At 44.9% G+C, this 12,251-nt stretch overlaps 1 protein-coding gene across 7 annotated transcripts in view; it reads right to left on the bottom strand.

The window, feature by feature from the left end:
- The window catches only part of Ltbp1 (latent transforming growth factor beta binding protein 1), a 396,032-nt gene that overhangs the window by 214,498 nt on the left and 169,283 nt on the right, over positions 1-12,251 (bottom strand). For 4 of the 7 annotated variants that reach the window (XM_052746278.1, XM_052746279.1, XM_052746280.1 and 1 more), the window contains one exon: positions 4,426-4,593. The exons of 1 other annotated variant lie outside the window; for it this stretch is intronic. In XM_052746278.1, coding sequence (XP_052602238.1) covers positions 4,426-4,593 — 168 coding nt within the window. Of the gene's footprint in view, positions 1-4,425; positions 4,802-12,251 lie in introns of those variants that run through there. 2 more of the 7 variants (XM_052746283.1, XM_052746284.1) reach the window with 1 other exon arrangement.

The following is a 12,251-nucleotide window of genomic DNA, read 5'->3' as shown; positions in this document are numbered from 1 at the left end:
GCGTGATCTCCCTTGGTTTAAGGTTCTGTGTGCATCTCCTTCATCTCCTCCTTAGAGCAGTAGCTTTATGGTTTGTTCATCATGTAAAACCTAGGACCTGGCTATATGCATAATCACTTAATACACACTCAGAGGAAGGAACTCGGGGTAGGTCATCGTGTAAAACCTACCCCCCCCGTTTTATGCATAATTATTTAATTCCTGCTCAGAGGAAACAACAGGAGAGAGCTGGAGGTACCGAGACACCACAAGAAAAGTTACTTAAAGTTGCCTTCAATCAAGCCACAGATGCCTCCGGTTCTCACATCGGCAGGTTATGGCTGCCACCACTGCATTCTCTCAAATGAAATAACAGATGGGAGGCGTGGTTTCTAAATTTCTATCAGATATGTTTCTGGAGTTACTTACTGGGCATTCGTGGGACAAGAGTCCCTTCTACATACTCAAGAGAAACAGCATGGTATGACAGGACGCAGAGCAGTTTCTATTTCTATCACGGCTCTCCCCATCTCTTAGTAAGTCACATCAAAGGGCAGTTCTGCAGTGTTTGCGATAGTCTGCTGGCGACACCAGCCAGTCTTCAGTCCCTTTTGCTTCATACTCACAAACACCTGATTCTCGTTACACACACACACACACACACACACACACACACACACACACACACACACACAAGGTTAAGAAGCCATTGACACAGCAGCACTGAACGGAAAAAGCTGGCCCACCCACCTTTAGGTAAGTTTTCATTTTTCAAAAGAAAGAAATGGAGGAGAAAGGGAAGCAGAGATCCAACTGCTCTCACTGGAAACAAATGGGAATAATTAGAAATCTGCTTTATAGAGATCAGAACTCGAGGTAAGTCTTCTATACTCCATCTCATTATTACCACGCACATGGGGAGTTTATGCCAAAGAAGTACTACATCCCTTGAAAAATCACAGGGGCCTCGCTCTTTCCCTTATAAATTTTTTTATGGATTTATTTCTTTTTGGTGCGGGGGGGCTTTGAGCATTCCAAGCAAGAAGAATTCTGCCGTTGAACTACAGCCCCAGCCCAGAGGCCTCACTTTGAAAGTCTCACTAGGTAGAAATTCTACTTCCTGATTCTCCCACTGACTACTTGAGGGCAGAGATGATTAGGTTTAGTCATCACCAGGGCAGCAGAGAAATACCTGCTGCCTCTTGCGTCCGCCAGCCCAACACGTCGTCAGTGCAGCACAGAGGTAGCCTGAATAAAGAAGAGATCCAGATCCATAGTCTGCTACAGAGTAATCGCTGCACGTCTATTAGTGACTGCCTCGGGGCAGGTGGGGGAACCTGGGACCAGCTGGAGTATAGAACCAGAGCTTGGCTATAATGAAGTCAGGATCTTGAGCCTTAAGTACTAGGCTCAGTTAATTCATATATTCCCCCTCTCTCTCCTTCCTTAATTTATATAGTCTCCCTCTCCCTCCCTCTCCACACCCCACCTCCCCTCTTCCCCACCACCTCTCTCTTCAGTCTTTCTACACGTTCCAACGCCATGAGGTTCTTCAAGGTGTCCCTCCGATGCACTGAAGTCAGGCTCTAGGGAAGCTAAGTATGCGGATGACGTAAAGGGGATTATTCCACTTTTTGCCAAGCAACTGGTCGTGTGTCTAAGCCCAGCTCACTTAACCCTCGGTGCCTACTTCCTTATTGCAAAAATTGGGTGACGGTGAGATTAGCACTGCTCCCTTCAAAGATATGTAAGTCACCAGAGAAATGTTGTCAACTTGAACTTAAGACAAATGCTACGTACCAACTGCCATGGACCACAGCATCTGCTCTGCTATATACTGTCTCTGGCTGCATCCCTACCCAGCAGCAGAAGGGAGCACTATGCCAGAGGCCACAGGGCCCACGAACACTGAATTGTACTGTCTGGCCTTCCTCAGAAAAGCATGCCAGGCCAACCCTTTTAGTACCCTTAAATATAGCAAGCCCAAACCAGTTGTTAGCAAGTTACGAGCATCTGAATTTTCTGCAAATTGTACTATTTTCCATACAATATGTCTTATTTATCAAAATATGTACGACCTTATACAAAAGTACACAGGGAGAGAAAATATGTCAGAAAACTACTCTTTATTAATAATAAAATTATATTACACCAATAAAGTCCAAAAAGACCAAAGCACACAAATGAATCTTTTAGTTTTTCTGTGTTGTTGAAGGATCACACTTTACAAGTTTGCTAAGCCATCACTTTTCAATAAAGATAAATTATAAAACATGCCCCTCAAGCCCTCTAATATTTGAGCTGAAACATAATAAAATAACATTAGAGAGAAATGAAAGATTCCTCATGGTTTCCATTGTGAAGCTACTCATTGTAAACAGAGTTTCTAAAATCTTTAAACCGTACTTAAACTTTTGAAAAGTTAAGTGGGAATGCCGATCCTTCACAGAGGGCTGAGAGCTGATTCTGAACTGCTCGTGGGAGCAACTGTGCTGTCCATGATCTTCTGAATGAGCTATGTGTAATCTGCCCCTAAACAACTGGGCAACCGCCAAAAAGGAAAGTGTGTGGCGTGCGTTAACAACCAGACTTCCTCTGTTTCCCAATGCCTTCAAATATTTAGTTTCAAAATGAATACGCCGCAAGCCAGAAAAAAAAAAAAAAAAAAAAAAACTACCCATTCAATTACTCCATCATTGCTACTGTAAACATTTGCCATAAGTGCCGGGAAGTGCAGACAACACCGATGATGATGATGATGATGATGATGGAGACAGAGCAGTGAGGAAGGACTCCTGCTAGGAAAAATGAAATGAGAGAAAAGCACCGAAGTCCAGCATCTCCTGTCCGGAACTGTTTTCTCCCTTCCTCTCCTTGTTTATAGAAAAAGAAAAAGCCCATAATGTAACACTATTTACTGCTGATTTTAAAAGCCATAAGACGACTGAGGAGGTGAGTCTGCAGTAGGAGTCATTATATATATATATATATAGTCCCATTTATTTTAGGCATGAGAAAAAGTGAGTCCTCAAAATCCTAAATGGCATGCTAAATGGCATGCCCTGTGGACTCCCTGGACAGAAACGGAACCAAGACTCCCCTCTATTTACCTGATCATCAATCAGTTGAGTACACTTCACCTGAGACTTGGCTCCCTGGCCTGCGAAGTACAATGTGCCACTTGGCACATAATAGCTAAATCCTCCTTAAAACTTTTCCCAAGTACCCCAATCCCAGCCAGGAAAATGACAATACCCTATTCACTCATATCCATGGGCACATGTTATTTTTCCAAGTACAGGTGATCAATAACACCGCTGCAGCCTCGTTTGGAGTTTCCACTGCGTAACCGACTAGCCAAAGCCCCAGGAAGGGCTTCAGGCTGCCCTTCATACTTCGCCTTGAGGGAAATCGGTTTGAAATAGCATCCTGTTGCTGCACTCCTCAGACACACACTCCCAAGACTAAACAGCAATATTCCATAAAAAGACCAGATCTAGCCAGGGTTATTATCTGTCTGACATTTCGGTTATTCTTGTGAGTAACTCAGAAAGTAACGTGGGTGTCTGGATTATTTGAGTACACATGGCAAGCCATAATTGGTCAAAAAAATAATAAAAGACTCTTTTTTTTTTTGGAGTGACAAAAATACTGTATTGAACGATGGCATGGCACTATGACAGCTTTCAGGAGACCGCAATGCTTTCTCCGCTCACAAAAAAATGCAGAAAAGAAACAGCATTTTAAAAGAGGCAAAAAAAAAAAATCCCGTCTATGCAGTCAGTAACTACTAGTTTATATTTAAAGTTTTTGTGGGCTGACAGCAATCCACTAGTCTCTCTTGTACAAATTCATCTTATACATCAATCTATAATTCTGTCTCGTGACACAGGACAGACACGTGGCAGGAGAAACAGGGCTACATCCCTTCCTAAATCAAAGACCCGATTTTGACAGTTTAAAAAAAAAAAAAAGAATTAGGAGCCCCATTATTTATGGCATGAAGACTTTTAATTTCATTACAATGTCCCAGGTTTATAGGAGTCAAATCTAACGCAAATCCAATTTATCGATACGCTGATAAAACCCAAAACTAAGCAATGCACGTTAGGCATCCGGGTCTCACCTAGAAACTCAGTCTGGTCTGCTCTACTTTGTACCTTCCCATCACTGCACAGCTGGGCAGATGCTAAGTCATAAGGGGAAATATTCTAGTTGCCATTTCCCCAAGAAGCCAAAAAATCAGGCTGAAAAAAAAAAAAAGTATTTCAAAAAGCAACGTTAAAAGGCCTCGTAAAAGAAACACATTCATCTTCAGAGAGAGAAACCTGTTCAAGCAGAGAGAGCCATGCGAATGGAAGGGTGTCCAGGTGCTATCACCTCATAAAACGACCAGGGGGTGGGGGGGGGGAGGTAAAGACAGTTAGGGACCACGGAGGAACTCACCCACTCGGAAGTTCGTGGCTGTCAGGGTGTCGGCTGCATGGCCGTTCTCACTAATGAGAGTCGTGGTATTCCCCTTCTGGCAGCTGTTCTGACAGTTACCCTTGGTGCAGGTCACTTTACAGATGCTCGGAGTAAAGACCACCTTGATGCGACCAGTGTGGTTACTCACTAGGAGCAGAGGCAGACAGAAAAAGAACAAGAGACGCGTCAGCTGAGGAGCCATGAACTTGCCTTGGAAAAATTTTCAACGTAAAAAAAAAAAAGAAAGAAAGAAAGAAAAGAAAAGAAAAAGAAGAAAAGGGGCAAGAGAGGGGGAAGAGAGAGCCCACAGTCCGACAGGTTTCAGGCGGAGGGAAGCCTGTTCTGCTTGCCGCTCTCTCTCTCTCTATCCAGTGGTGTCTCTGAAACAGGAGTAGGAAGCTTAACAAACAGAACTCCGGGATGCACTCCAAAACCACATTTGAAGCGAGTCACTGGAGTGGGATTACTAACCACAATGCTGCACTTTATTCACGGGCAGACAAAGAGCAACATCCAGGGCAAGGCAGATTAAAGAGCCAACCCTGACAGGGCAGATGTAACGCGAAGGGGGTTGGCCCCCCGCACCTAGGGCTGAATAAACTCCTGTGTCCTCAGCTCGCATACTTTCCCGTTTCTCCACTTATGAAGTCACTCTTTGCAGCCCGACCCCTGGAAATGTCTCAGGCATGCGGCATGTCTGAAAACATCTGTCTCAAATCTCCTGGCACTTTCAGCTCAAGTGATCACATCCTATGACGCAGCTGTGGGATCCCATCTCTTTCTCACAACTCCTGGGCATCATTGGTCCATACGAATTCCTATGACCTATATTTTGTTTTCCTAGGTACGGACGGGGCCCATCGAAGAGGAAGTTAGGACCAGTCATGGGGACAGAAGTTCGCCTCTGTTAAAATAGCCTAAGCTCTCACCGTCACTGTACACAGACCACCTGAAGAGGAAATTCTGTCATTCACAAGGTACTTTCCTAAAAGCCCAATGCTTTAATCTGGCAGGCCGGCTGAGGTAGTACCGTAGCGCACAATTGGGCACTGAGCCAAAAAACGCACTGTGGCTTTGGATCCTGGCTCAGTTTTCTTGTGACTCTGAACATTCCATGTCACCATTTCTCTAAAACATGAAAGAACTGAAACTGATATTTTCTAGCCACTCATAACTTTCCAAGTCTCGAGTGGAGCCAAACCTGACCCACTGCTTGGTTTTTGTTTTGTTTTGTTTTGTTTTCAATAAAGTTTTATTGGAACACGGCTGCACTCACTATCTATGGCTGCCTATTACAACACAGCACAATTATACTGAGATTACATGACCTCAACATGCCTGTTCTTCACAGCTAGATCTCAATCTACACTGTAGACTGCTACCCCCGTTTTGACTTCTCTGTGCATGTGAGAGACCTTCATTCAGGTCCTTCCTCTTCCCCAGCCCTGAAGCATTAAGTAGAGATGCTGACAATCACTGATAACAGGGACAGTTTAAGTCTTCTGAGAAACAGTGTCTTTATCCTGCCACAGTCTTCACAGAATTTCCAGAGGGGATCAGGGCCTGCTTGGCCTATCCAGCCTCACTCCTGTCCCACCTCTGGACTTCCTTAGCCTGACCATAATTGTATTTTCAGAAAAAATCATCCTGTATGCCTCTAGAGACCCACAATAAATTGAAGTGTGGCTCAAACCTGAGCTTAGAAACCCGGTTTTAACCAGAGAAGCCATTACAATTTCAAAGTTAGAGTGGGACCCCCGGAGGCTTTCCCTACATAGTAATCTCTCATTCACTGATGGGATTATAAGCACCCAATAGTCCTCTGGGCTTTATCTGGACATGTCTCACGACAGGGCACTCATCATCTCGAATCCCGTCCTAGGTACAGGGTGATTTCTAAACTAAAATGTGTTCCTGCAGGAACTTATTAGTCCTGATAACGGTTTCCCTGTCTCACAAACCCAATGCCTCTTCCACATGGCGGCCCTTCAAAGGCTCCAAGCCAGCTGCCACATCATCACAAACCCAAAGTTAAAAGCGTTAGAAGCCATCAGCTGCTTTGGCCTGCCTCATAGGATTTCTCAGAAGGAAGGGAAAAAAAGCCCCTCAGTTCTTTTTGAATGGTTTCTAAGGAAGTTTTTCCTTCCCTAGGGGTTCTAACACTAGAAGTCGAGACAGGTGTTTAAGCCAGGCATCAGGACATACATTGGGAAACTGAGGCAGAAAGAGTGTTGCTAATTCAAGGCCAGGTTGTTCTACCTGGTAAGTCCCAGGCCAGCTAGTATACATGGCCAGATCCTATCTTAAGAAAAAAAAGAAGGAACTAAAGAAAGGAAGAAGAGTGGAGAGAGGAAGGAAGGAAGGAAGGAAGGAAGGAAGGAAGGAGGGAGGGAGGGAGGGAGGGAGGGAGGGAGGGAGGGAGGGAGAGAGGGAGGGAGGGAGGGAAAGATGGAAGGAGAGAGGGGAAGAAAGGAGGTAATTGGTTTAATGAAAAGGTATTTTACTTGCAAACAAAGCTTCCAGCATCCTCCAAAAACGGCATCGTATAAGAAGCCGCTATCAGGACTGAAGGCAGAGGCTCACTGTCTATAGAAGGCTAGACAGTAACTATTTTAGGAATGCAAGCCAAAGGACACCATCGCAACTACTTGGCTCTGCTGACGTAACCCGAATGCACCTGTACTGAGCCGTATGGAGGGCTGGGAAGATGGCTCAGAGCCCGCTTGTTGCGCTACCCCGAGGGCTGGAGTTTGGATCCCAGGATCCATGTTGGGCAGCCCACCAAACACCTCTAAGCCTAGCTCCAAGGGATCTGACGGCCCTGTCTACCCTTCACAGCCACCCGCCTCCCCTCACACACAGATACAGACATATAAAACTTTTTAAAAGCAGCACACAAGTGGTGAGCGTGGCTGTATCCCAGTAAAACTTTATTTCAAGCTGCCCACAGCTTTAAGTACTCACGTGGATATTTCTAATTATCTGGGCATCTACCTTAGAAATCCAAAACCATGCAATGAAATACTGATGGCGGCTGAACAAAATTCTTCCAGTTTTCTTTTTTTAAACAGTAACACAAACACATCAGCATAGGTTCAATGTTGTTAGACCATGCTTCCAAATATCCTGAGGATACTTTGTGTGTACAAGCTGAAGTGGGGGGGGGGGGGTCTTCTCTCTTCAGACAAATATAAATTTCTATTTCTTCTGGCTCATGGTACAGTAATGAAATCAAAAGCCCTGTGCCAACTCTTCTGTCTTCTCTGGCATTCCCTGGTAGCATCAGCAACTGCTATGCAGATGCCCAGTTACCTAAATTACGCTTGCTTATGTGGAGACATCCAAAGAAAGCAAGTATTTAATCATGAGCCCAGCCACACCTCAGAGCTACAGTAGTCATTTCAGAAGCACTTGAGGGCCTCCCAGCCTATTGTTTTAAAAATTTATAGCTCTTTGCCAAAAAAATATATTTTGGCCTGGAATCATCCGGACTTTCAAAAGGCAGAGACGGTTTCATGTGACTTAATCCTGATTTTTACAGTGCTCACACTGTCTTAAAGCAGAAGATACATGGTTATTCATATTTTCCCATTGTGTTTTAAAAGCATTCTGCTAGAATTTAAGTCTAAAGGAGACACCTGTATTCCTGGTGGGTCCTTTTGTCTCATCACAAAGCATTTAAGCTTCTGTGCTGATTAGTTTGAGGTTCCTACGCAAAACTCTCCAAAATCAGAATTGGAGGGGAAAAAATATGTTGACACTAACCAGTTACTCAGATTCCTATCAGGATCTCAATAAACAATGAGTGGATTCAAAAATATACATGTCTCCATCCCAGGATCCTAAAACCATTTCTACCTAAGGAATGATTTTACGTTTTGAAGTGCACAAAACTGTGGTCCACTGTTCAGGGCTTCAGATTCCTCAGATGTGAGGAGTAAAAGGCCATACTAGTCACCACCCAAGAGTCCAGCAGGATGTCACTAACCATGGATACGATCTGTCCTCTAAAAGCCACTGGGCTATCGGAGACATCCTCATATCAGATGTGTTACTGTTAAAAAAAACTACTACTAAAGGACCCCTGTGCCTTGTATCCAGTTGTCAGCAAATGTTAAATAAATAAAGTGACTTGGAGCTGTCCTAACACAAGGATGACTGCTGAGTCCCTCACAGGACTGGGACTCACAGGTTGCTGGAGGTCATGTCTGCCTAAGGCCTTGCTTCATAATGTAAGTCCAAGGCTAGCAGTGGTCAAAGGCCCTGCTGAGAGGCACGTCCTGGTTGAGAAGGTCTAATAAATCAGAGAAGCAAAAAGGGGACCAGCCAGGAGTCAGCAGAGAGCTCACTGGACAGCTTTCCCATTTGTCTGGGACAAAATAAGTGTAATTTTTAAAAGATCCTTGTAGGTAAATCAGCCCCAGAAATCTTTAGCAAGCACTTTAAGACCTTGAGTTTTAGAGGCCTTGGCTAAGAGTCGAGATTGCCTGGAGCCATGTAGCACCTCCACAGGGCCTCCTAGTCAGTCAGTCGAAGACACTCGAGAGTCAACATCCTGTCTGCAGCTTCTGCCAGACCCTGTGTGAACTTATACCTCCAAGAAGAGGCTCGGAGCAAAGCACAGATGGCCAGAGTGAATGGCAAGTGTCATGGAAGCCAAGCCAATACCCTCCCAAGATTTATATTAAAGGAGGTGGGGGAGGGATTTCATTGGTGCTGCTCAATCGCTACCCAAAGAGAAAATTCAAAACTATAGAAAATTGTTTCTGGCCAACAGACTGGGCCTAGAAAAGAGGACGGTTGCCATCTTTCAGTCATCAGACCAAGATGTGACCAAAAGCCGAGGCAGCCAGAGAAATAAATAAGCCTCACTTCAGATGTCATGAACAAATACGGTTGCCTTAGTAGTCACCCAGAATGCTGGTATAGAATGTCAGCACTCATCCAATTTAAACAGTAAGGACCGGCGAGCTCAGGCAATGGCCATCAGAGGCAGCCTCTCAGATGAAAAACCATCATCCTGCCGTTAACTGAGGCCCATGGAAACAAACACACGAGCCGAGTCAACATAGGTAACACATCCTCTCTTCTCACTGACAGAGAGACTGAGCCAACAGGTCATGCTCCTGCTTGTAATTCATCACTTGCCCCAAGGCCAAGAATTCTTTGAAGGACAAATCTTAGGAGTATTCAATGCTCTTAGCCCAATAGGGCTTTACCATTTGGCTCCAGATTTAACTTCTTCTAGATTACTAAAACAATGCCCACAGAGTGCTCTACATTCTTCAAACAAGGTGGAAGTGACCAATTAACATCAAATCCATTACCTCACTGGGTAATGCTGGAAAAACCCTCCAAAAAGGAATGTCAGTTGAGATGTCTACTGTGAGTTTGGGTGGGACCTCCTTGCTATACAGGTGATTAAACTCCAATGACAGCTGACCTTTCTCCCTCTTCCCAATTCTCCCTTAATAATAACAGAGGGAGCCGGGTGGTGGTGGCACATGCCTTTAATCCCAGCACTCGGGAGGCAGAGACAGGCGGGTCTCTGTGAGTTCGAGGCCAGCCTGGGCTACAGAGATCCAGGACAGGCTCCAAAGCTACCCAGAGAGGCCCTGTCTTGAAAAACAAAAACAAAATAATAATAATAATAATAATAATAATAATAATAATAATAATAATGGAGGGAACAGCATGTTGGTTATGTATTTCTCTTGACTACATGCACACAAATATACATTTATACACACTTATGAAAATGGCCTATGGAAGGACAAAGAGAGAAATAGAAAATTATATTCAGCAAAATAGTAAGTTCCTATGTATGGCCTGAAGACAATGCTTATTAAGAAGCAGAAATGAGGAGCGTGAGATGTGGCTCAGTTGGCAAAGGGCTTGTGAAGGAAATGTAAGGGTCTGACTGCCAGCAGCATCCACATTAAAAAAGAGAAGGCTCGGCATGGGGCATGGGGATGTGTACCTTTGATCTTGTAATCCCAAAGCTGGAGGGATGGAGACAGGAAGATCTCTTGAGCTCACTGGCTAACTCTCGGCTCCAGGGAGAGATCCTATCTCAGAAAGTAAATCTAATGGCTCCTGATGCTGACCTCTGTCCTCCACACACCCGCACACATATACACATACATGAGCATTCGAGCACCCGCACACACAATGCAGGGGTCAAATGCATATAGTGTTTTAAAATACAAATGGAAATGGCCCCCTCAAAGTGCCCATTTGAAATGTGCAGCAGCTACGAATCCCACCCTCTTGTTATGACCTCACTTACTGTCTAAAAAAAAAAGAGACTCTAAGGACATACTCATCATGTGACCTCTGCGGATAGCTGCCTGGCCTTTTTCCTGATGAACGTTAGCCCACCCAGGGTCAATCCCTCCACTGGGCACCAGGTCCCGTCCACTCTGCCTTCTCAGAGACTTCTCCATGCGTCCTCATTAGCACACAGCCATGCTGTATGTTCTCATATTTCCATAATTCTATGCTATTCTGCTCTATTCCAGATGATGCTCCACCTCTCTTCCCTCCTCATCACAAAACTGTCAGGTCCATAGGGCGCCCTATTCCTCCCCCGAAAAAGCAGGACCATTGACTCAGTCCAATATTGAGTCTAGGTCCAGCTCAACCTGGACTACAGGATTTCTGGCGGCTAGATAAACGCCAGTATTCTTCGGGAACTTGTGAATCTGGTTCCACCTGCCAGAAAGAGTCATTTCTCTTACCTCTGGCCAGAAAGGACAAAGGGCCACACTTTTGGTGTATCAAAGCCCATGCTGGCTTCTAGGCTTCCTCGGAAGCACAAGTACCTTTATACATGTTAAAATCCATGATAGCATCCCAGCCCTTCTCACCTCCTCCCCTACCCTAAACTCTGTCCAGCTCACAGGCTTCTCTCGCCCCAGCCACTCAGCCTTCTTACAATGGGGCTGTTATCACTGTACTTATTCTCCCTTCCTTGTACTTACTCTTTCTTATCTCTCTCTCCCCCGCCTCTGGCTCTGCTCTGTTCTATCTCTCTTGCTATCTCACGAACTCCACTGTTCTCTCCTGCTTCCCTAGTCCCGGCCACCTGGCCATGTCCAGTCTGCGGCTTCTCCCCTCTGTTCTCTCTTCTTACTCACAGTGACAACCTTAACCACATCACAGAGCAGTCAGTCATGTTGTCCCCTTGCATACTAAAGCTATCCCCTAACTCTCCTACCCCTTCCTCTTCAGTTTGCTGAAACCAACCAGGCTTTTGCCGTCAACGCTTCAAGATACCTGTCTTTAGGAAGATTATCGATGGACTCCACGTTGTCAAATGCAACCAAACCCTCTGGTCTCTCTTGTTCCAACTTCCACAATATATGGCACACTATAGCACCCTGCCTTGTGACAGAAATTCCTCACCTGTCTTCTAAGGTACCCTAATCTCTTAAGGTCGGCTCCTTTCCTGGACTCTCTCCCTGCTAATTCTCATGATTCAGCTCATGGGACATGCTCAGAGCTCGGTGTTTGTAGCCTTCTCTTCATTATACTAAATTCATAGATGACGCTATCCTGCCCTGTTTTGTGGACTTAAACACCCTCTATAAATTTCTGTGGAGTAACATGTAACAGTAGCCAATAGCACTTTAATCTTGTACATATGTGTTTATTCATATTCATATGGGAAACGCTATAAATATGTATGTGCAGACATAAACTGATGTGTATATATAGAAACAGAGAGAGAGACAGACAGAGAGAGAGAGAGAGAGAGAGAGAGAGAGAGAGAGAGAGCGAGAGCGAGCAATCCAACTACATAC

The sequence above is a fragment of the Peromyscus californicus genome, unplaced genomic scaffold (assembly GCF_007827085.1).
Source record: "Peromyscus californicus insignis strain IS unplaced genomic scaffold, ASM782708v3 Scaffold_1__1_contigs__length_55948999, whole genome shotgun sequence".
NCBI lineage: Eukaryota > Metazoa > Chordata > Mammalia > Rodentia > Cricetidae > Peromyscus > Peromyscus californicus.
Note: the sequence above shows the minus strand (reverse complement) of the source record. Positions and strands in the feature narration are given on the sequence as shown.